This window comes from Narcine bancroftii, chromosome 6, assembly GCF_036971445.1.
Source record: "Narcine bancroftii isolate sNarBan1 chromosome 6, sNarBan1.hap1, whole genome shotgun sequence".
NCBI classification, from domain to species: domain Eukaryota; kingdom Metazoa; phylum Chordata; class Chondrichthyes; order Torpediniformes; family Narcinidae; genus Narcine; species Narcine bancroftii.
Window position 1 is genome coordinate 69,417,681 of NC_091474.1, and position 25,165 is coordinate 69,442,845.

The 25,165-nt window shown below is 51.3% G+C and overlaps 2 protein-coding genes across 2 annotated transcripts in view; both read left to right on the forward strand.

Moving 5' to 3' along the window:
- The window catches only part of LOC138736174 (CUB and sushi domain-containing protein 1-like), a 2,349,200-nt gene that overhangs the window by 1,901,596 nt on the left and 422,439 nt on the right, over positions 1 to 25,165 (forward strand). The window lies entirely within an intron of this gene.
- LOC138736811 (uncharacterized) lies at positions 2,028 to 11,315 on the forward strand. The gene is made up of 4 exons (XM_069886858.1): positions 2,028 to 2,081; positions 6,433 to 6,480; positions 9,261 to 9,401; positions 11,250 to 11,315. The coding sequence occupies exons 1-4, from the start codon at positions 2,028 to 2,030 to the stop codon at positions 11,313 to 11,315; spliced, it is 309 nt and encodes a 102-aa protein (XP_069742959.1).

The window sequence follows — 25,165 nt, forward strand, 5'->3', positions numbered from 1 at the left end:
ACACACACACACACACACACACACACACACACACACACAACACACACACACACACACACACACAGAGTCTTTGTATTGTTTGTCTTGATGTGTTTGTGCAACAAGACCCAGAGAACACTTTTCATCAGGTTGTATTTGTACAAGCAGGTGATAATAAACTTCTCTGAAGTCTTTGGTATAGTGGATGGAGAAGGTATATAGAGATATGATGTCCAAGGTGAAGATGAGGTGATCGAGTTCAGGGATCTGGAAGCTGGTGAAGTGAGTAAGGGCATGAGAAGCATTGCAGAAGTAGGAGGGAAGGTCCCCGACCGGGGGGGACAAAATGGAGTTGGGGTAGGCAGATGCGAGTTTGGTGGGCCCACGCATGTGGAAATAATGGGTGTACAGAACAATTGGTTGGTGGAACTTGGGTAGGAGGTAGAACTGGGCAGTGCGGGGTTGGGAAACAAGGTTGGAGACCTTGGAAGGAAGATGACTGGAAGTGATATGCTCGGAGATAATGTGTGAGCCATTGTGTTCCTTAATTATTACTGGGTGAAAACCCCTGCCTTTTTGTGTCATGTGAAAACTTCACGTGAAGCACTGGAGTGTTTAAAGCAAAGTTCATTACTTCCTTCAAAGGTAAGAGGGAATGCAATAATTGTTGACTTTGCCAGTGTAGCAAGTCATTCAGTGAAAAATCAACATGGCAACCAACTGGTACACAGTAAAGTCAGTCAAATTTGGGCTCAGTTTTATAATGAAGAAAAATTTGGATGGGAACATGGATGGGAGGAATATGGAGGGTTATGGTCCAGGAGCAGCATAATAGTTGGGCACAAGGTTAGAAGTGCTGAAGGGCCTAATTCAGTGGTGTAATGTTCTGTGGTTAATGGCAGGATCCTCTGTTGTATTGCTGGGGATACATATTAGCTAATGTGTATGGTGTTTTTGCCTCTGCACTGTGCATATGGTAAATAACACACTAATTATTTATATTCTACATGATAATCTATGCAATATTTCAAGGCATGGTGCAGATCTTTTACCTTCTGTGGTGTTTATAAACCTTGATGTACTTTTGAGTAATTAAGCTTGTTCGACTATAATCTTCAGTGTTACTTGTCAGTTGCAATTGAATCTCCAGATGCCAGATCACCATCCATATCTTTGCAATATTTTCCCCGAGACTTGTCCCATCCCACACAACTTGAAAACAATCTATGGACTTTTAGCAGGAAGAACAGGATAATTCAGTGAGGGAGGAAGGTTATGGGACGGTGGGAAGGAAGTCATTTTGGAGCACCCATTATTTATGCAAATAATGGTTCACCTGCCATCCTATTTATTTTCACACTGGTTACATCTATTCTGAAACACTTTTCAAAAATATCTCTAAAAATCACCCATCTATCATTTTACCTTTTTCTCATAACTCTCAATAAATGTCTGTTTAAATGCCATGACATAGTCAAGATATAAAACATCCGAACATCTGCTGCACTGCAATCATCCATCAGTTCCTTTGCACCTTCAAAAAACATCAATACATTTTTGTTGGGGTGACCAGTATTAAAATAGCTACAATGACTTGGAATTATTGTTCTTACTCCTGCAAGATGAGGCTGAATTGCTTCCTTCATAATGCCAGTACTTTTTTTCCAATACTATTGCCAATGTAAGTGGAACATATGGTTTTAATGCACTGATCCCCACTGCCTAAAAGTCGCAATCTAACAAAATGATACCCACTGCATTCCCTGCTGTTCACCAAATTTATCTTTACACACCCCACTAAATTAGGGGTCTCCAAAGTGGTCGATGGAACCATCCAGGGTGTCAATAAATGCCAGGGGGTTGAAGGGGGGGGGGTCAATATAAAATTGCTGCTCCACATGACCTCCCTCACCAGGGGTTGAGGACAGGGGGAGGCTAACCTGCCGTGAGCCTTCGTGTGCCGCCATCACACTTCCCCCTCATCGCACATGCAGCAGCCAGCACTTCGAGCATCATCATCTCATTCCCCCCCCCCCCCGCCATTGCGCATGTGCCAGCTGGCCGCGCATGGCCTGTGGATTCTGGGATGCCACATTTTACAGGTAAGTGCCCTTTCTGCCCTTGAATTTTGCCTCTGTTTGGGGTTGTAGGGCCTACACCCCCAAATAGAGGGTAAATTAACATATGGCTCGAGGTGGTGCTGGATAGAAGGCTGAAAAGCAGGACTTTCTAGCCTAAAATGGGTCACAGGCCACTCAGTCTGCCCCCCCTCTCAGTCTGCCCCCCCTCTCAGTCTGCCCCCCCACTCAGTCTGCCCCCCCACTCAGTCTGCCCCCCACTCAGTCTGCCCCCCACTCAGTCTGCCCCCCACTCAGTCTGCCCCCCCACTCAGTCTGCCCCCCCACTCAGTCTGCCCCCCCACTCTGTCTGCCCCCCCACTCAGTCTGCCCCCCCACTCAGTCTGCCCCCCCACTCAGTCTGCCCCCCCACTCAGTCTGCCCCCCCACTCAGTCTGCCCCCCCACTCAGTCTGCCCCCCCACTCAGTCTGCCCCCCCACTCAGTCTGCCCCCCCACTCAGTCTGCCCCCCCACTCAGTCTGCCCCCCCACTCAGTCTGCCCCCCCACTCAGTCTGCCCCCCCACTCAGTCTGCCCCCCCACTCAGTCTGCCCCCCCACTCAGTCTGCCCCCCCACTCAGTCTGCCCCCCCACTCAGTCTGCCCCCCCACTCAGTCTGCCCCCCCACTCAGTCTGCCCCCCCACTCAGTCTGCCCCCCCACTCAGTCTGCCCCCCCACTCAGTCTGCCCCCCCACTCAGTCTGCCCCCCCACTCAGTCTGCCCCCCCACTCAGTCTGCCCCCCCACTCAGTCTGCCCCCCCACTCAGTCTGCCCCCCCACTCAGTCTGCCCCCCCACTCAGTCTGCCCCCCCACTCAGTCTGCCCCCCCACTCAGTCTGCCCCCCCACTCAGTCTGCCCCCCCACTCAGTCTGCCCCCCCACTCAGTCTGCCCCCCCACTCAGTCTGCCCCCCCACTCAGTCTGCCCCCCCACTCAGTCTGCCCCCCCACTCAGTCTGCCCCCCCACTCAGTCTGCCCCCCCACTCAGTCTGCCCCCCCACTCAGTCTGCCCCCCCACTCAGTCTGCCCCCCCACTCAGTCTGCCCCCCCACTCAGTCTGCCCCCCCACTCAGTCTGCCCCCCCACTCAGTCTGCCCCCCCACTCAGTCTGCCCCCCCACTCAGTCTGCCCCCCCACTCAGTCTGCCCCCCCACTCAGTCTGCCCCCCCACTCAGTCTGCCCCCCCACTCAGTCTGCCCCCCCACTCAGTCTGCCCCCCCACTCAGTCTGCCCCCCCACTCAGTCTGCCCCCCCACTCAGTCTGCCCCCCCACTCAGTCTGCCCCCCCACTCAGTCTGCCCCCCCACTCAGTCTGCCCCCCCACTCAGTCTGCCCCCCCACTCAGTCTGCCCCCCCACTCAGTCTGCCCCCCCACTCAGTCTGCCCCCCCACTCAGTCTGCCCCCCCACTCAGTCTGCCCCCCCACTCAGTCTGCCCCCCCACTCAGTCTGCCCCCCCACTCAGTCTGCCCCCCCCACTCAGTCTCCCCCCCCCTCAGTCTCCCCCCCCCTCAGTCTCCCCCCCACTCAGTCTCCCCCCCCACTCAGTCTCCCCCCCCACTCAGTCTCCCCCCCCACTCAGTCTCCCCCCCCACTCAGTCTCCCCCCCCACTCAGTCTCCCCCCCCACTCAGTCTCCCCCCCCACTCAGTCTCCCCCCCCACTCAGTCTCCCCCCCCACTCAGTCTCCCCCCCCACTCAGTCTCCCCCCCCACTCAGTCTCCCCCCCCACTCAGTCTCCCCCCCCACTCAGTCTCCCCCCCCACTCAGTCTCCCCCCCCACTCAGTCTCCCCCCCCACTCAGTCTCCCCCCCCACTCAGTCTCCCCCCCCCACTCAGTCTCCCCCCCCCACTCAGTCTCCCCCCCCACTCAGTCTCCCCCCCCACTCAGTCTCCCCCCCCACTCAGTCTCCCCCCCCACTCAGTCTCCCCCCCCACTCAGTCTCCCCCCCCACTCAGTCTCCCCCCCCACTCAGTCTCCCCCCCCACTCAGTCTCCCCCCCCACTCAGTCTCCCCCCCCACTCAGTCTCCCCCCCCACTCAGTCTCCCCCCCCACTCAGTCTCCCCCCCCACTCAGTCTCCCCCCCCACTCAGTCTCCCCCCCCACTCAGTCTCCCCCCCCACTCAGTCTCCCCCCCCACTCAGTCTCCCCCCCCACTCAGTCTCCCCCCCCACTCAGTCTCCCCCCCCACTCAGTCTCCCCCCCCACTCAGTCTCCCCCCCCACTCAGTCTCCCCCCCCACTCAGTCTCCCCCCCCACTCAGTCTCCCCCCCCACTCAGTCTCCCCCCCCACTCAGTCTCCCCCCCCACTCAGTCTCCCCCCCACTCAGTCTCCCCCCCACTCAGTCTCCCCCCCGCTCAGTCTCCCCCCCGCTCAGTCTGCCCCCCCGCTCAGTCTGCCCCCCCGCTCAGTCTGCCCCCCCGCTCAGTCTGCCCCCCCGCTCAGTCTGCCCCCCCGCTCAGTCTGCCCCCCCGCTCAGTCTGCCCCCCCGCTCAGTCTGCCCCCCCGCTCAGTCTGCCCCCCCGCTCAGTCTGCCCCCCCGCTCAGTCTGCCCCCCCGCTCAGTCTGCCCCCCCGCTCAGTCTGCCCCCCCGCTCAGTCTGCCCCCCCGCTCAGTCTGCCCCCCCGCTCAGTCTGCCCCCCCGCTCAGTCTGCCCCCCCGCTCAGTCTGCCCCCCCGCTCAGTCTGCCCCCCCGCTCAGTCTGCCCCCCCGCTCAGTCTGCCCCCCCGCTCAGTCTGCCCCCCCGCTCAGTCTGCCCCCCCGCTCAGTCTGCCCCCCCGCTCAGTCTGCCCCCCCGCTCAGTCTGCCCCCCCGCTCAGTCTGCCCCCCCGCTCAGTCTGCCCCCCCGCTCAGTCTGCCCCCCCGCTCAGTCTGCCCCCCCGCTCAGTCTGCCCCCCCGCTCAGTCTGCCCCCCCGCTCAGTCTGCCCCCCCGCTCAGTCTGCCCCCCCGCTCAGTCTGCCCCCCCGCTCAGTCTGCCCCCCCGCTCAGTCTGCCCCCCCGCTCAGTCTGCCCCCCCGCTCAGTCTGCCCCCCCGCTCAGTCTGCCCCCCCGCTCAGTCTGCCCCCCCGCTCAGTCTGCCCCCCCGCTCAGTCTGCCCCCCCGCTCAGTCTGCCCCCCCGCTCAGTCTGCCCCCCCGCTCAGTCTGCCCCCCCGCTCAGTCTGCCCCCCCGCTCAGTCTGCCCCCCCGCTCAGTCTGCCCCCCCGCTCAGTCTGCCCCCCCGCTCAGTCTGCCCCCCCGCTCAGTCTGCCCCCCCGCTCAGTCTGCCCCCCCGCTCAGTCTGCCCCCCCGCTCAGTCTGCCCCCCCGCTCAGTCTGCCCCCCCGCTCAGTCTGCCCCCCCGCTCAGTCTGCCCCCCCGCTCAGTCTGCCCCCCCGCTCAGTCTGCCCCCCCGCTCAGTCTGCCCCCCCGCTCAGTCTGCCCCCCCGCTCAGTCTGCCCCCCCGCTCAGTCTGCCCCCCCGCTCAGTCTGCCCCCCCGCTCAGTCTGCCCCCCCGCTCAGTCTGCCCCCCCGCTCAGTCTGCCCCCCCGCTCAGTCTGCCCCCCCGCTCAGTCTGCCCCCCCGCTCAGTCTGCCCCCCCGCTCAGTCTGCCCCCCCGCTCAGTCTGCCCCCCCGCTCAGTCTGCCCCCCCGCTCAGTCTGCCCCCCCGCTCAGTCTGCCCCCCCGCTCAGTCTGCCCCCCCGCTCAGTCTGCCCCCCCGCTCAGTCTGCCCCCCCGCTCAGTCTGCCCCCCCGCTCAGTCTGCCCCCCCGCTCAGTCTGCCCCCCCGCTCAGTCTGCCCCCCCGCTCAGTCTGCCCCCCCGCTCAGTCTGCCCCCCCGCTCAGTCTGCCCCCCCGCTCAGTCTGCCCCCCCGCTCAGTCTGCCCCCCCGCTCAGTCTGCCCCCCCGCTCAGTCTGCCCCCCCGCTCAGTCTGCCCCCCCGCTCAGTCTGCCCCCCCGCTCAGTCTGCCCCCCCGCTCAGTCTGCCCCCCCGCTCAGTCTGCCCCCCCGCTCAGTCTGCCCCCCCGCTCAGTCTGCCCCCCCGCTCAGTCTGCCCCCCCGCTCAGTCTGCCCCCCCGCTCAGTCTGCCCCCCCGCTCAGTCTGCCCCCCCGCTCAGTCTGCCCCCCCGCTCAGTCTGCCCCCCCGCTCAGTCTGCCCCCCCGCTCAGTCTGCCCCCCCGCTCAGTCTGCCCCCCCGCTCAGTCTGCCCCCCCGCTCAGTCTGCCCCCCGCTCAGTCTGCCCCCCCGCTCAGTCTGCCCCCCCGCTCAGTCTGCCCCCCCGCTCAGTCTGCCCCCCCGCTCAGTCTGCCCCCCCGCTCAGTCTGCCCCCCCGCTCAGTCTGCCCCCCCGCTCAGTCTGCCCCCCCGCTCAGTCTGCCCCCCCGCTCAGTCTGCCCCCCCACTCAGTCTGCCCCCCCACTCAGTCTGCCCCCCCACTCAGTCTGCCCCCCCACTCAGTCTGCCCCCCCACTCAGTCTGCCCCCCCACTCAGTCTGCCCCCCCACTCAGTCTGCCCCCCCACTCAGTCTGCCCCCCCACTCAGTCTGCCCCCCCACTCAGTCTGCCCCCCCACTCAGTCTGCCCCCCCACTCAGTCTGCCCCCCCACTCAGTCTGCCCCCCCACTCAGTCTGCCCCCCCACTCAGTCTGCCCCCCCACTCAGTCTGCCCCCCCACTCAGTCTGCCCCCCCACTCAGTCTGCCCCCCCACTCAGTCTGCCCCCCCACTCAGTCTGCCCCCCCACTCAGTCTGCCCCCCCACTCAGTCTGCCCCCCCACTCAGTCTGCCCCCCCACTCAGTCTGCCCCCCCACTCAGTCTGCCCCCCCACTCAGTCTGCCCCCCCACTCAGTCTGCCCCCCCACTCAGTCTGCCCCCCCACTCAGTCTGCCCCCCCACTCAGTCTGCCCCCCCACTCAGTCTGCCCCCCCACTCAGTCTGCCCCCCCACTCAGTCTGCCCCCCCACTCAGTCTGCCCCCCCACTCAGTCTGCCCCCCCACTCAGTCTGCCCCCCCACTCAGTCTGCCCCCCCACTCAGTCTGCCCCCCCACTCAGTCTGCCCCCCCACTCAGTCTGCCCCCCCACTCAGTCTGCCCCCCCACTCAGTCTGCCCCCCCACTCAGTCTGCCCCCCCACTCAGTCTGCCCCCCCACTCAGTCTGCCCCCCCACTCAGTCTGCCCCCCCACTCAGTCTGCCCCCCCACTCAGTCTGCCCCCCCACTCAGTCTGCCCCCCCACTCAGTCTGCCCCCCCACTCAGTCTGCCCCCCCACTCAGTCTGCCCCCCCACTCAGTCTGCCCCCCCACTCAGTCTGCCCCCCCACTCAGTCTGCCCCCCCACTCAGTCTGCCCCCCCACTCAGTCTGCCCCCCCACTCAGTCTGCCCCCCCACTCAGTCTGCCCCCCCACTCAGTCTGCCCCCCCACTCAGTCTGCCCCCCCACTCAGTCTGCCCCCCCACTCAGTCTGCCCCCCCACTCAGTCTGCCCCCCCACTCAGTCTGCCCCCCCACTCAGTCTGCCCCCCCCACTCAGTCTGCCCCCCCACTCAGTCTGCCCCCCCACTCAGTCTGCCCCCCCACTCAGTCTGCCCCCCCACTCAGTCTGCCCCCCCACTCAGTCTGCCCCCCCACTCAGTCTGCCCCCCCACTCAGTCTGCCCCCCCACTCAGTCTGCCCCCCCACTCAGTCTGCCCCCCCACTCAGTCTGCCCCCCCACTCAGTCTGCCCCCCACTCAGTCTGCCCCCCCACTCAGTCTGCCCCCCCACTCAGTCTGCCCCCCCACTCAGTCTGCCCCCCCACTCAGTCTGCCCCCCCACTCAGTCTGCCCCCCCACTCAGTCTGCCCCCCACTCAGTCTGCCCCCCCACTCAGTCTGCACCCCCACTCAGTCTGCCCCCCCACTCAGTCTGCCCCCCCCACTCAGTCTGCCCCCCCACTCAGTCTGCCCCCCCACTCAGTCTGCCCCCCCACTCAGTCTGCCCCCCCACTCAGTCTGCCCCCCACTCAGTCTGCCCCCCCACTCAGTCTGCCCCCCACTCAGTCTGCCCCCCACTCAGTCTGCCCCCCCACTCAGTCTGCCCCCCCACTCAGTCTGCCCCCCCACTCAGTCTGCCCCCCCCACTCAGTCTGCCCCCCCACTCAGTCTGCCCCCCACTCAGGCCCCCCACTCAGTCTGCCCCCCACTCAGTCTGCCCCCCCACTCAGTCTGCCCCCCCACTCAGTCTGCCCCCCCACTCAGTCTGCCCCCCCACTCAGTCTGCCCCCCCACTCAGTCTGCCCCCCCCACTCAGTCTGCCCCCCCACTCAGTCTGCCCCCCCACTCAGTCTGCCCCCCCACTCAGTCTGCCCCCCCACTCAGTCTGCCCCCCCACTCAGTCTGCCCCCCCACTCAGTCTGCCCCCCCACTCAGTCTGCCCCCCACTCAGTCTGCCCCCCCACTCAGTCTGCCCCCCCACTCAGTCTGCCCCCCCACTCAGTCTGCCCCCCCACTCAGTCTGCCCCCCACTCAGTCTGCCCCCCCACTCAGTCTGCCCCCCCACTCAGTCTGCCCCCCCACTCAGTCTGCCCCCCCACTCAGTCTGCCCCCCCCCTCAGTCTGCCCCCCCCCAGTCTGCCCCCCCTCAGTCTGCCCCCCCCTCAGTCTGCCCCCCCCCTCAGTCTGCCCCCCCCCTCAGTCTGCCCCCCCCCTCAGTCTGCCCCCCCCCTCAGTCCTGCCCCCCCCCCTCAGTCTGCCCCCCCCCTCAGTCTGCCCCCCCCTCAGTCTGCCCCCCCTCAGTCTGCCCCCCCCTCAGTCTGCCCCCCCTCATTCTGCCCCCCCTCAGTCTGCCCCCCTCAGTCTGCCCCCCCTCAGTCTGCCCCCCCTCAGTCTGCCCCCCCTCAGTCTGCCCCCCCTCAGTCTGCCCCCCCTCAGTCTGCCCCCCCCTCAGTCTGCCCCCCCTCAGTCTGCCCCCCCTCAGTCTGCCCCCCAGTCTGCCCCCCAGTCTGCCCCCCCTCAGTCTGCCCCCCCAGTCTGCCCCCCCTCAGTCTGCCCCCCTCAGTCTGCCCCCCTCAGTCTGCCCCCCCTCAGTCTGCCCCCCTCAGTCTGCCCCCCTCAGTCTGCCCCCCCTCAGTCTGCCCCCCCTCAGTCTGCCCCCCCTCAGTCTGCCCCCCCTCAGTCTGCCCCCCTCAGTCTGCCCCCCCCTCAGTCTGCCCCCCCTCAGTCTGCCCCCCCTCAGTCTGCCCCCCCTCAGTCTGCCCCCCCTCAGTCTGCCCCCCCTCAGTCTGCCCCCCCTCAGTCTGCCCCCCCTCAGTCTGCCCCCCTCAGTCTGCCCCCCCTCAGTCTGCCCCCCTCAGTCTGCCCCCCTCGTCTGCCCCCCCTCCGTCTGCCCCCCCCTCCGTCTGCCCCCCCCTCCGTCTGCCCCCCCCCTCCGTCTGCCCCCCCCCTCCGTCTGCCCCCCCCTCCGTCTGCCCCCCCTCCGTCTGCCCCCCCCTCCGTCTGCCCCCCCCTCCGTCTGCCCCCCCCTCCGTCTGCCCCCCCCTCCGTCTGCCCCCCCCCCTCCGTCTGCCCCCCCCTCCGTCTGCCCCCCCTCCTCCCTGCCCCCCCCCTCCGTCTGCCCCCCCCCTCCGTCTGCCCCCCCCCTCCGTCTGCCCCCCCCCTCCGTCTGCCCCCCCCCTCCGTCTGCCCCCCCCTCCGTCTGCCCCCCCCTCCGTCTGCCCCCCCCTCCGTCTGCCCCCCCCTCCGTCTGCCCCCACCCTCCGTCTGCCCCCCCCTCCGTCTGCCCTCCCCTCCGTCTGCCCCCCCCTCCGTCTGCCCCCCCCTCCGTCTGCCCCCCCCCCTCCGTCTGCCCCCCCCCTCCGTCTGCCCCCCCCCTCCGTCTGCCCTCCCCTCCGTCTGGCCCCTCCCCCACAGTCTGGCCCCCCCCCCTGTCCAGCTGCAGGATTCAATGCATGTGGAGTTAGTGAGGGGAGCACATTGGGCCTGAAGGGGTTGACAGTCTCAACAGTTTGGGGACCCGTCAACTCCATGCTCTTGGTGAATAATACATTTGAAAATCCTTATATTTAGACATCCAGCATGGAACAGGCCTTTCCAGCTCCTCAGCCAGTCTCCCACCACCCCCCCCCCCCCATATATACCAATGAGCCCGCACTCTCCTGTAGGCTTTTGATGTGTGGGGGAGGAAGTCTGAGCACCTGGTGGAAACCCATCTGGAAACGGTGAGAACGTTAAAAATAACTTAAAGATAGCGCCAGATTCGAATGCAGGCCCCTGGCGCTGACTTGGCATGGTGCTTACTGCCATGTTAACTGTGCCGCTCCTGATGTACAAACCACACACTTCATTATTTTTAATTGTCAATTAATAATTGACCCACTGCTGCCCCCTGATGAACAGGCCAATCATGATAAGCTTACTATTCTCTTAATATTCATTGTCAGCTCGTTTATCTAAATCACATGTTCCTATTTGTCTTGTACGAGCTCAAGGCTCTGCAAATATGATCAATCTTTTTTATTGTTTTTTTTATAATAAATCCAGTTCAATGAAGAAAAGGGACCAAAACTGAAAATACAATAGCTCATTAAAAAAAAGAAAACTTCAAGGAGTGTAAACTCAGTCTCCCCTCTATTGCAGTGGGTGAAGACAAAATATATATAACAAACCTACTCTATTAAAAAAAGAAAACTAACCTAAAAAAACAAACATCTGATCAGCTTATCCTGAGGGTTGGATATATGTTGGAGCTTTTGATTCATACCAAGACTCAAAAAACAAGGTAAGACGATATTTCATCTGGAAGAGTGAGTACATCAGGTCACATTAAAAACATTTACATCAAATGAAAATAAGACTTAAAAGGATGCCACATACCTTCACATTTCACCTGATGTTGAATTTTTTTCTAAACGTAAAAATATGGGAGAACCACTGAAGCAATTTTGGAGGTCGAGAGTCTAGACTCTTGAGGTCTCGAGTGTTTCCATTTGAATAGGATGGCTCTTCTAGCCATTCTATTCTGAGAAGGCCGCAACCCATTGCACAGGTACAGAAGAACTCACAAAAAGAGCAGTTATTGGATTGGGTCGTATCTCCACCTGAAATACAATTGAAAAGATTTTTTTAAATTTCTTTCCAGTAGATTTCTATGGATGAGCAAGACCAAAACAGAAGGTATTATTGAGCTCCCCTGTTATCTCAGACTCTCAATTTCATATGTGATTGGCCCAAAAATGTTTGCACAAATGGCATAGATTCTGAGTCTTGAACTTAATTTTCATGTTAGACAAGTTGAAGTAATTCACTCCATAAATCATTTAAGGACTAACTATCCTTCAACTCTCCCCATTGCTATTATGTGCTCTTCATTTAATATTGTGTGATAAATTTCCTTTTTCACTATTTATTATTACCTTGAGACGACGCCCTGCCTTTTCTCCCAATAGCTTCCTTCATTGCTGCCCTGAAATCTGAAAATGATCTTTATTCAACTTTAATATGAAGCAGAATAACTCAATATTAGAAAGCCAAATCAAAAGTTTCTTTTCTTCGGTATTCACTAAGGAGAAGGATATTGGGAGATGTGAGATAAAAAAAGCAAATTGGGTAAATATGGGGAATATAGAGATTACAAAAGATGTAGTTTTAGGGCTTTTGAAGAATATAAAGGTGAATAAGTCTCCGGGACCAGACGGGATCTTCCACAGGACATTAAGAGAAGTGAAGGAGGAAATAGCAGAGGCTCTGGCGGTAATTTTCCAAATGTCATTAGATATGGGGATAGTGCCGGAGGATTGGCGCATTGCGCATGTGGTTCCGTTATTTAAAAAGGGTTCAAGGAGGAAACCTGGCAACTATCGGCCTGTAAGTTTGACGTCTGTGGTAGGTAAATTAATGGAGAAAATTCTTAGAGATAGTACTTATAAACATCTGGATAGACAGGGTCTGATCAGGAGCACTCAACATGGATTTGTGGGAGGAAGGTCATGTTTGACCAATCTGATTGAATTTTTTGAAGAGGTGACTAGGAATGTGGATGAGGGTAGCGCAGTGGATGTTGTCTATATGGACTTCAGTAAGGCCTTCGATAAGGTACCACATGGAAGGTTAGTTAAGAAGGTGCAGTCTTTAGGTATAAATTTTGAGATAGTCAAATGGATTGAACATTGGCTGAAAGGGAGAGGCCAGAGAGTGGTAGTGGATAATTGTCTGTCAGGTTGGAGGCCGGTGACCAGTGGTGTGCCTCAAGGATCTGTATTGGGCCCATTGTTTTTCGTTATATACATTAATGATCTAGATGATGGGGTGGTAAATTGGATTAGTAAATATGCAGACGATACTAAGATAGGTGGAATAGTGGATAATGAAGAAGGTTTTCAAGGATTGCAGAGGGATTTGGGCTGCTTAGAAAAGTGGGCTGAAAAATGGCAGATGGAATTTAATGCTGATAAGTGTGAGGTGCTTCATTTTGGTAAGAAGAATCAGAACAGGACATACGTGGTAAATGGGAGAGCATTGATGAATACAGAAGAGCAGAAAGATTTAGGAGTAACGGTACATCATTCCCTGAAGGTAGAAACTCACGTGAATAGGGTGGTGAAGAAGGCTTTTAGTATGCTGGCCTTTATCAATCATTGCATGGAATATAGAAGTTGGGAGGTGATGTTGAGATTGTATAAGACGTTGGTGCGGCCTAATTTGGAGTTCTGTGTGCAGTTCTGGTCGCCTAATTATAGGAAGGATATAAACAGAGTGGAGAGAGTGCAGAGAAGGTTTACCAGAATGTTACCTGGGTTTAAGCATCTAGAGTATAGGGAGAGATTGGACAGATTAGGTCTTTATTCTTTGGAGCGCAGAAGGTTGAGAGGGGATTTGATATTTAAGATTATGAAAGGGATAGACAGAGTGGATGTGGATAGACTATTTCCGTTAAGAGGAGGAAAGGTTAAAACAAGAGGACATGAGTTAAGAATTAAGGGGCAGAGGTTTAGAGGTAACATGAGGGGGAACTTCTTTACTCAGAGAGTGGTAGACGTGTGGAATGAGCTTCCGGGAGAAATAGTGGTGGTGGAGTCAATTGTATTATTTAAGAAAAGGTTGGACAGGTATATGGATGAGAAGAAGATGGAGGGTTATGGGCATTGTGCAGGGAGGTGGGACTAGAGTGGGGTGTTTGGTTCGGTGCGGACTAGAAGGGCCTAATGGCCTGTTTCCATGCTGTAAATTGTTATGTTATGTTATATGTTTAAAAAAAACATTCTCACCAGGTTTCCCACCAATGACATAAGCTTGCATGGAATTTACAATCTGTAAGTACTGGGATCTCTTTTACCTCAGCATTATTTCAGTTATTAGTCAGTGGGTAATTTATTCATGAACCAATTAATCAATTCTGTCCTACTGTTTATGTATTTGATGTCTGAAGCATCCACTTTAATTCCATTCAGTTGTTTCAATAATAAAAAGAACATTTTCCCAATCACTTTCATTGCTTACTTTTAAATAATTTTTGGTATCTCAAATATTTCTTAAAGAATTTCAGTTCCTTTATCCATGTACATTTTTTAATACATACTGAAGGGAATGTTGCAATAGATAAAAACAAGGGAAGAAACCTCTGTTTCTAAATGCATTGTGTCTTCAGTTGAAGAAAATAATTCTGATCAATCAAGAGCAATTGTTTTGTCTTCAATAAATTTATTATTGCAGTAAAAAACAATTGGCACCCAATTAACCTACACCCCCCCCCTCCGGTACATTTTGAGCAGTGGGAGGAAACCAGACTCCCTGGTTAGCGTACCTCCCATGCAGGTATGGGGAGACTGTACAAACTCCTTACAGATAACACTGGATTCGAACCTCAGTACTGATCACTGGCATTGCGCTAATGTCAACTGTGCCGCCTGTGACAAGGTCAGTTGAGAAAGCTGTATATGCACGCAGTTGGAGTGGTAAGCTTTATCAAACATGAGTCTGTCATCAACTGAATTTTCTGGGACAGATCTGAAAGCATTGGAGAAAGTCAAGAAAAGATTGACAAATTGTTGTTAGGTTGGCGAACAACAGTTGCAAAGGTAGTTGAGAGAGCCTGGGACTGTTTCCTTCAAAGAATAAGAACACTGAGGAGAGTTGTCAAAGAAACAAAGTTGGCAGTCTGGAGAAAGTTGATGCTGGGATGCTGTAAACTGCTTGAAGGGTCGATTTAAAGTCCGGTGTCGAACAGGAAAAGAAGTGAGAGTGATGAGACAAAATTCTTTCTGTGCAGCTTGTGGTTGCAATTTGGAATACACGGGTGTGATAGGGCAAGTCCATAGTGGCCTTTAATCAGTAGCCTTGTGAGCAGTTTGTGAAAATACATTTAATAATATAAAATGGCAGAAGCTTATTTAGACCATTGAAATATATGCCACCCAATTCACCTACTAACTGACTTCAGATATCTTTGGAATATGGCAGGAAACCAGAGCTCCCAGAGGAAACCCACATGATCACAGGGACAATGTACAAACTCTTTTCAGACAGAGGCAGATTCGAACACTGCTTCCTGGATATCACGATCATTTATGCAGGGTGATTAGCACAAGGCGACTGTGGCTCTAGTGACCAATGTGCCAGCATTGGAAAGGGTCCAGTTGCATATACGAGAGGAATCCTGGGGATGAGATGGTTAACATATGAGGAACATTTGATGAGTCTGGGTCCTATACTCCCTGGAGTTTGGAAGCATGCAGAGGGAGGGTGGGGTGGGTTCATTGAAACTGAGGGGGGGGGGAGGGAAACGATCCTGACTTTTCCATGAATTTGCTTTAGAAATAAATGATAATGCAGCCTACCTGATGAGGAGTAGGTTTTGAATTGGAAAGTTTGCAAACAACAGGAAGATTGGTGCTGTTATTGAAAGTGAGGAGGGCTTTCTCCGGTTGCAGACATGCATCTGCTGGTGAATTGGACTGAACTATGGGAATCAAATTTGTTGCTGGCAAGTGCAAATAAATGCATTTTGAAGCCAGGATTTTTGTCATAAATGGTAGGGCTCAAGTGAGAATTGAGGGTCAGGGAGACGGAAATCTAAAGAACCCTAAGGGTGGCAATGCATGAGGGGCATAGATATAATTGCGAGCAGGCTTTTTCCACTGAGGTTGATGAGACACGAACTCGATGACATGGGTTAAGGGTGAAATGTTTAAAAGGAGCATTAGCGGAAACTATGCTGAGAGTGGTGGGAGTGTGGAGCGAACCAAATTGAAGTGGTGAATATGGGCTTGATTTAAGGAAAGTTTGGATAGGTACATGGATGGAAGAGGTATAGAGAGCAATGGTTCAGATGCAGATCAATGGGACTAGGTAGAATAATTGGCACAGATTAGATGGCCTGAAGGTTCTATTTCTGTGCTGCAGTATTCTGTGATTCTCCAGGGTGATAAGGTGGTGAAGGAGATATCCTGCAGGCTTGCCTTCATTATTGAGAGCAGGTTTAACTTTATACATTGTTGATCAGGCCAGAGTTGGCATACTGTGTGAAGTTCTCTTTGCCAAATTATCAGAAGCACTTGATTCCACTGAAGAGAGCACAGAGGAGATTCATGAGGTAGTTGCCAAGGATACTGTGTTTCACTCTGGAGGAGAGGCTGGAAAGGTTGGGTTTTGTTTCTGACAGAGGTGAGAAGGGTTAGAGGGGGCCAAGTTGAGATGTACAAAATTATTAGGACAACAGTTCAGGGTGGATGGTAAAATCTCCTCCCTACAGCGGAGGCCAGAATCAAAGATGAGGTGTATACCGTTTGGAAGAGATCTGAGAAAGATGTTTAGTTTTTAACTCGGAATGTGGTTGCAATCTGGACTGCAGTGCTTGAGAAAGTGGTGGAGGCCGGTAGCCTGAACACATTTAACATTACAGCATAGTATAGGCCCTTCAACCCATGATGCGTGCTGAGCTAGGTGAACGTGCTCTACCACAATCCAATTTTTCCATACCTGACACCCATAAACCCTCGATTTTTCTTACATTCATTTTCCTATCTAAATCTTTTGAATGTCCCTGTTGCACTAGTCTCTACCACAACCCCAGGCAATACTTTCAAGACACTCACTATTCTCTGTGTAGAAGACAGGCCTCAACTTCCCCTCCACTCAGTTTAAACAGATCTCCTTTGGTATTTGCTATTGTTGCCCTGTGAAAAGGGGTGTCAGTACCAAAGAAAGTACCTGTTCAAGCATTTGCCTCTCTGGGGTATAATTGGGTGCAGTCCGAAATCTTGGAAATGGGATTGAATCTTTATGGTTTGAGTTGGGATCAGTAGGATGGGCACTTGATGTTACATGTTCGACCAAGCAGCTCTTTCTGCAGTGAAAAAATTCTATGATTTCCACCCATGTTTCACAGTCTGATTTGTTTTCACCTCCTTAACTCCAACCAGTGGCCAAGATGTCTTTGGGACTCTCACCGTTCAGGTGAGACTCTCCAGCTCTCTCTTGATTTGGTTTCCAATATGGTTTGAGCACTGACCCATTTCTTTAATGGTTCAATTCAACAGAAAGTGAGATATGATTGCTGGTGAAAGGTGTCTTTCCAAGTCCATTACCAGTGTTGCACCAACATTGCATGTACAGCGTACAAAGGCAGAGTGGGTGAAATGTGAATGAGATCTGAGGGCAGTGTGCCGATGTTCTGGGGGAGTGGAGGGATGGGGTGGGGGGGGGGGGCCGGGATGGTGAAATGCATGGACTCTTCCACAATAGAACCAGTTTATTAAGTCAAACATTAGGTTGCTCTCCCCAAATGAGCAACCTGAAAGTTTGAGGATAGCGTTGCGAAGGAGAACTGTTTCACAGGCCGTTGAAGGGGAGGAGAATCCCTGCTCCCAGCTGTATAGTTGGATTTACCTTAAGTAATTGCAACTTTTTGTGGTTCTTGCAACCAAACCCTTAATCATCTTTCAATGTCCGAAGCAGCACCTTGCATCCTTGCCACCAAAAGAGACAAAACAGCTTTATGATCCTCTCTGAAGAATGTTGCACCTGTTCTGCAAGTCTATCTCAAAATTTGTCTTTGCCAAATCAGTTATCCACAACACAGATCCATGGTGAGCAGGTAACATTCAATCTCAAATCCTTGTCTCCAGTTTCAAACAGATAAATTGTCATAATCAGAAACTTGAAATCTCTTGTTACCATAAAGATTGCTATATTTTTAACATTTTTAAGTAGAAACATTAACCTCACAAGCAGCACTTGCGCTATTGTTTGTCATTGTTTTCAGTAATTCTGTTTCCTCTGTGACCTCTCAACGTTTTTATTCCCCCATACACCATTGGGTGGAGAATGAAGGCTAAAAGAACTTTTTTTCTGCAGGACATCATGTTTTTTTTTCATTTAATGTGATCAAAGATTTCAATTACTTTGCATGTAGACTTGTAATTGAGAACATTGAAAGCATATTTTTTGACATTGGGGTGACAAAAATCCAGCAGTGTACAGTAATGATAAAGCCACAGTAAATGATGAAAATCAGAATGAAAAGTAAAGATCGGTGGGACTGTGCGTCACATCAATGAATATTTGAAATACAAATAGGAGATGCAGGTTTCTGTGTCAAAATGCCAATGTATGGAAGTTCAAAACATGTTTTCTCTTTTCGTGAACACTGATTCATCTGATGACTGCCAAGATTATATATTTAGTGAATTGAAACTGTTGGCACTGAGTGGAAAAGACCAAGATGGCCATCTCATACATAAGAAATAAGGGTGGGAGTAGACCATTCGTCCCATCAAGCCTGCTCTACCATTCAATGAGATCATGGCTGATCAGATGAACATCTCCTCCTTCCTGCAATTTCCCCATATCCCTTAATTCCCTTACTCTGTAAAAATCTATCCAACCTTAAATATATTTACTGAGGTCACTTCCACTGCTTCAATGGGGAGCAAATTCCACAGTTTCACGACCTTCTGGGAAAAGCAGTTCCTCCTTTACTCTTGTTTTGAATATTTGATTTTAATTTTTCCAAGACTTAAATGGAACATTATTACATACATCATATAAATAACATTTTAAAATTACAGAGTCTCATATCATTGCCCAAATCTCACTGCCCTCTCCCAACTGCTAGAAAATTAACCAAAAAAGGAGGGGTGTTCGAGCTGCCTTCATTAATTAGTCCCTATCTTCAACGCTATTAACCTTACTATATTAAGTAAACCTTTTTGGGGAAGTTAATTATATCTTTAAGCCAGTAGGATTCAAATAAGGTTACCATATTTTAACAATATTTCTTTCTAAGATTATAAGTAATCTTTTCCAGTGGGGGGGTGGCACAACTTTGCACTTCCATATTCCAGCGAGTAATATGGGGGGAGAGTCGGACTTCCTTGTAACAATGAAACATCTCCTGGCCGCCGCTGCTGTGATCCTCACGAATTGGATTTGATATGTTGATAGTTTTGTGCCAATAACCACAAGTTTGCTCAATAAATACAGTTCTGGTCCCAATGGAAAATCCACTTCTATAATTTCTGTCAAAATTTCTGCCTAGCCATACCAAAAGGATTTTACTTTCACGCATAGCCAGGTTGAATGTATAAATGCTTCAACCTCTATACCACACCTAAAACCCGAGTCCAGAATTTCAGACTTTAAACCGTGTCATTTTTGCAGTGCAAGGCATAATTGGTGCATAAAATTGTATTGCACCAATCCACATCCAACACTAATCAATGCTGTCATATTATCACAGCACAATTTTGATCAGTATTGTTCTTGAACCCTCATCCCCAAGTCTGTTCCTCCTCATCTCTGTCCTAAATCTGCTACCCTGAATATTGAGGCTATGATCCCTAATTCTGGTCTCCCCCACCAATGGTAACATCTTACCAACATCCCTATCTTATCTATGCCTTTCATAATTTGAAATGTTTATCTAAGATTGCATTCCTCTAAATTCCAGTGAGTATAGTTTTGGCGACTCAATCTCTCCTCAAAGGCTAACCCCTTCATTTCTGGAATCAACCTGATGAACCTCCTCGGCACCACCTCCAAAGCCAGTCCATCTTTCCTCAGGTAAGGAGACCAGAACTGCACACAATTCTCCAGATACAGCCTCACCAGTATCTTGTACAATTGTAGCATAACTTCCCTGCTCTTAAATTCCATCCCTCCAGCAATGAAGGCCAACATTCCATTTGTCTTATTTGGGAAATTATTCCCATAGCCTGACTATAATTCCTGCCATTTCTTTCAGTACCCTGGGATGCATTCCAACAAGACCAAGGGTATTACTTGTATTTGGACCCTCAAATTTTCTGAGTAATACCCTCTTTAATGATAGTGATTAACATCCAGGTCCTCACCTCCCATCACATCCATAGCAATTATCTTCGCCATGTTTGACCAACACAAAATAATCATTCAAACCCTCATCACCCAATATCAATATCAATCACCTTCCAAGGGGTCAAATTTCACTTTGCCACCCTTTTGCACTTTAGGTAATTCCAAAAACCTATACTCTCTGGTATTTGTACCAATCTTTTCTCAGCATCTACCTTCCCTCCCCTTATTGCTTGTTTTGTGGCTCTTTGTTGCTTTTTAATGTTTTCCCAATCTTCTAGTTTCCCACTGCTCTTGGAAACTTTGAACGCACAGGCTTTTAGTTTGATGTCTGTCTTGATTTTGTGAGGTATCTGGGACAGGCTGTCCCCACCCTTACTGTCCTTGCTTTTAACTGTCTTGTACTTTTATTGAGCAACATGTAAAAAAAAAATTGAGGATTAAGGCCTGGATGCAAGGATGACATAGCATTTTATGGTAGACAGTCAAGATCTTTTGCCCAGAATAAAACTGTTACATGTGAGAGGACGTGTGTTTAAGGAGATGGGGGCAGGGGGAAGGTTTAATGGATTTGTGTGGGAGAAGTTTTCTGACAGAAAGGTTGATGGGTGTCTGGAATAGTCTACCAGGGGGACTGATGGAAGCAGATGTGATACGATAATTTAAGAGGCTTCTTGTTAAAAACATGAATATGCAAGGAATAGAGGGATATGTATCGTGCAAGCAGCTGAGTTGAATTTGGGTATCATATTTGGCCCAGATATTGTTGGCCAGAGTGTTTGTTCCTGTGTTGTTCAATGTTCCATATAAATTGTATGAAAATTGTAATTATCAGCAAGGTAAGGATATTAGCTCATTGCAGCACTTAGTCTGATCAATCATAGGGACGGAGATTCAACAACCAAGCAGAAAATTTATTTTTGGCAATTTATTTATATTCTGTCTTTCTTAAACTCTTACTGACAGGTAAAAGGAAGGAACTGGGGTTTTGGATACCTTAATTGTCTTCAAGCTTGTTGGTGCGCACTTTCATACTCTTAAGCCCTCTCCCCAATCGGAGGAGGAAGAGAGTGTGCCTGGGTCCTTCAGCACGGTGGCTGCTTTTCCAGGCAGGAGGAGATGGAGTCCGTGGAGGGGAGTGGTGTTCTGAGCTGCATTCATGACCTCCTGGAGCAGATCCCATCCTACATGTATCCAGCAAGTCCTCTTTCAACGGTGCACTTGTGAGCGTTGTGGAGGGACGGTGACGTGTGCCAAATTTCCTTAGTTTTCCATTAGAGATGTCGGTTCACTTTCTTGACTGTCGCGTCCCTCTGCTTGTCCCAGGATGAGTCACGAGAGATATTTGGGTGTAATTGGTTTCTCATTCTCTCCCTTCCACTTTAAGGAACAGCGTTTGCAGTTTTCCAAAAGAGAGTTCCTGACTCAGGAGAGATTGAGAAGGTTGAATGCATATTATCAACCGTTTCCTTGCCCTTTCCTTTCAGTGACCAGCAGAGAAAAACATTTCCAGGTGAAATGCTCCTGTGTTTTGATTCTGTCAAATTTGATGATTTTCAGTTCTTCATTTATTATTCATTTTCTAGAACTGACGGATACGTTAATAACAGAGTACAATTATTCAATTAATCTGCTGTGTCCTTGCTTCTAATGTTAGTATCATCTATTTTTATAGTGATCACATGACCATTCAACTCTCTCAACATTTCCATCTAATTGTTTTTTAATTTGTTTTCCTCTTGATAACCATTGCTGCCTGCCTTGGCTGATTTCATCAAGCTATTTGCAATTCCACATGTCCATTTAGCTGGCTAACATTTTTTATTTGATTTTCTGTCATGGTTTGGAGCCAGAGTACTCTACAATGAACATTGGATGCTTCTAAAGAGGTGATTAAATCTCCAAATGTGCCAGCATCTGCTTCTTATCCATGACCTCCATTGCCACATTCAGGAGCAGGCTGTGCAGATTGTTCTTCATCTTCTGCGGGATCCCTTCTCAGGACGCAGAAGTGAGCTGAAGATCTGAAAAAAACTGTCTTTAATCTTTCCGTTTTGTTTACACATCTCCCAGTGCTGTCTCGAGCTGCATCCTTTGCATCTTCTAAGCCAACTCTTTCTCATCATATATTTACAGTCTTGTACATCCGCAAAGGCCTTTGCAATGTAGACCTTCACTGTCTCACGTGCTACATGTGTACCTTACACTGCTTCCAGCATCTGGTGATGCTGCTTCCAAAGGATACCTTTTCCCAAGCAATTTTCAGCAGTTTGTGCGCTCACCCCTCTTGCGCATTTCTATTTTTGCTAGCAGAGGAAGCAATCATGTCAGGCCATGCAGACACAGGCCTATCAGCCCATCATGTCCATACCAGCCATCAAGTATGTATCTACACTAATCCAATTTACCAGCACCTGCTCTAATGCCTTTACAATTCAAGTGCTTGTCCAGATGTTGTGAGTGTCTCTGTCTCCACCACACCCTCATGCAATGTATTCTAGAATCCCACCCCATCTCACCCCCGGGTGATAAGGTTTTTCCCTCTCAATCTCTTACCAATTCCTAGAAACCTGAGCACTCTAACTTCTGACACCACTGCTGCAGGGAAAGGTTTCAGGATGTCCACCTTATCCGTGGACGGCACAGCATTCCATACTTCTTTCAAGCACCCCTCATACTCCACCACTGCAAAGGAAGGAAGCCCAGCTTTTCCATTCACTCGTCTAGACTTGCAGGCTGTATCCCAGGCCACAGTATTTTTTTTAATTTAAATTTAGACATACAGCCCAGTATGTCGGTCCATGAGTCCGTGCCGCCCAGTTTACAAAAGAGCAATTTTTGTTCTTTGAATATTTGATTTTAATTTTTCCAAGATTCATGTAAAATGTTCTTACATACATCGTATAAATAGTATTTTAAAATTACAGAGTCTCGTATGATTTCCCAAATCTCACCACCTCTCTCCAAACAGCTAACGTAAAAAAATACAGAAAATCAATCTGCTGGAGGAACTATGCAGGGTCAAGAAGCATCAGAGGAACAAATCATTATTGTGTTGAACTACTGTGATATCACAGCGTGAGGATCACTCAACTGTACCCAAACTTGGAATGAAAAACGCAGAGACTCTCACAGTTTTATTTCTCCCCCGATGCTATTCATTGATTTCCGCTGGCAGGTTGAACTTTGCCGTGCATTCTGTTATCCCTCACGAGGCTCTAACATTCTGGTGAATATCCCTCTGTAAGCTGTCCAGTACAATCATAACCTTCTTAAGATGTGGTCAACAGAATTGTACACAGTAATCCGGTTGTGGTCTAACAAATATACAGTATGTTGGATCACCTCCCTTCTCTGAGCAGCCCGGGAGAGATCTCATATGATCATGTGTGCTGTTAAACCCACTGAGACACAACATACCTCCTTGGTCTTAATGATAACATGTAAAATGTAAATGAGTTTTCCAATTGTACTGCCTTTCTGCAGAGTGAATGCAGTTGCGAATATCTGGCGCTTGATCTCTGACCCCATGTTGTCTTCTTTCCCTGATTGTCGTCTTTCCTGGATGTACCTGTAAAACCTTGGGGTTTAATTTGTCTGCTGGTGATATATTTTGCCTCTTGACCACCTTATTTCATTTTTGGGTATCCTACCCCTTAAACTTCTCATATCAGGTTTCATTCTATTGAGGTCTCTCTCCTTTGTTATCTTTGTTTAGTCCTCATCATCCATAGACATTCAGTTTTCCTCAGACCTGTTGCCTGAACTTCTACCCCAATGCAATCAAGATAGCCTGAAACTCGCCATTTAATTTTTCCAAGACTCTTATTACAAACTATTGGTTGTCTGAGAGAGAGAGACCAACCAGCAAGTTGGTTTACTTTTGCAAGGTCTTACAATGTTGAAGTTGATCATTCTCAGTCCTTCATTTCTGGACCATTCCTGTTCCATTCCATACTCTCCCGAATCTAAAAGAGTTGTGGCCAGCATCTCCACATACACTCTTCCAAACACCTTTAGACTATTGGAAATTTATTTTTCTTGAAATTTAGAGTCCCCGCCACCCTTATTCACCCATGTGACCAATCAAACTACCAACCCCATCCATTCCTTCAGAATGCATTGAATTACCCTGAACGGAAAGAGATATTAAATGTAAAAGATAAGGTGGTAATAATCATCATTTCAATTGTGCCAGAAAAAAAAGTGGCATTTTGATGTGATGCAGACAAGTTGTTACCCAGAGCTGGAGCACTTTGTGATTCGGGCAGTACAGGAAGATACTGTACTACTCATTGCTGTTAGAAAAAAATACTAAGCCTAGAGGTGCTGGACTTGAGGCTTCTGTCCGAAGGGAATAGTGAGAAGTGGTTGTGACCAGGATGATGGGGGCCCTTTGCGATGTTGGCTGCCTTCTTGATGTCTGCAATGGATGGGAGGTCAAAGCCTGTGATGGACCCTGCTCACCCTGATCCTTTCTTCAGCCTTTTGTGTTCCTGAACGGTCAAGTTCCCAAACCAATCATCTGTCAGTCTACTTTCCACAATTTTGAAAAAATCTGATAACATAACAACTCTCCTTAGACTTCTTGGTAAGTAGAGGCATTGATGTGTCCTTTTCATGTAAACGATGAGCCGGCTGCAAGAGAATCCCTGCAATATGTGGACTAACCCTCTCCACCACCTTCCCATCAATGCAGACAGGTGAATGGTCTCTCGTCCTCCTCTTCCGGAAATTCACTATAAGTTCCTTGGTCTTGGTGATGTTGAGAACGTGATTGTTGTTCTGGCACCACCCAACCAGATAACCAGGTTCTTGATCTCCATCCTGTATTCTCACTCATTGCTACCTGCTATTCAGCCAGCAATGGTGGTGTTGCCAGTGAATTGATAGATTGCATTGGACCTGAACTTGACTGCACAGAGTTGGGGACTAAGCATGCAGCCTTGATGGGCCCCTTTATTGATGTGAGGAGGAGATGATATTGGTGATCCACACTGATTGGGGTCTGCCGATGAGGAAGTTAAGAATCCATTGACAGAGGGACTGAGAAAGTCGTAGATCCTTTAGCTTGGTCATGACTTTGTTGAGACATTGGTGTTGAACAGCAGTTGTGTCGGTGAACATAGGTTTGCTGAGTTTGAGGTCAGTGTTCCAGTTGTCCAAGTGGTCTAATGCAATGTGGAGTGTCACTGCGAAGTTATCTGCCATTAGCCTTTTCTCACAATTGATGAATTGAAGTGGTTTGAAGTCCTTCCTGAGACAGGAGCTTACCTTCTACATAACTTACCTCTTAAACCTCTTCATCACTGCATATGTGACATGTTTAGCAAGATTCTGGATGATACAAAAGTCGCTGGTATTTACGATGGTGAAGGTGGTTGCCAAAAATTGATTTTGTTCAGGTGGGCAGGGGAATGGTTTATGGAATTTAATACCAACAAAAGTGAGGTGTTGCATTTTGGGAAGTCTAACATGGGTAGGAAATACACAGTAAATTTTAAGGATCACGGGAATCTTGTGGAGCAGAGGGATCTAGTAAAAGTTCTCTTAAAAATGGTGTCGGCCTTTATCATTCAGAGTACTGAGTACAGAAATTGGGAGGCCATGTTACTGATGTATAAGACACTTTGTGTTCAGTTTTGGTCACAGTGACGTAGGAAAAATGAGGTCAATCTGGAGAGGGTGCAGAGAAGATTTAGGAGGACATTGCCCAGACTCGGGGGTCTGAATTGCAGGCTGGGGCTTTATTCCTTGGAGAGCTGGAGGGTGAGGGGTGATCTCACAGAG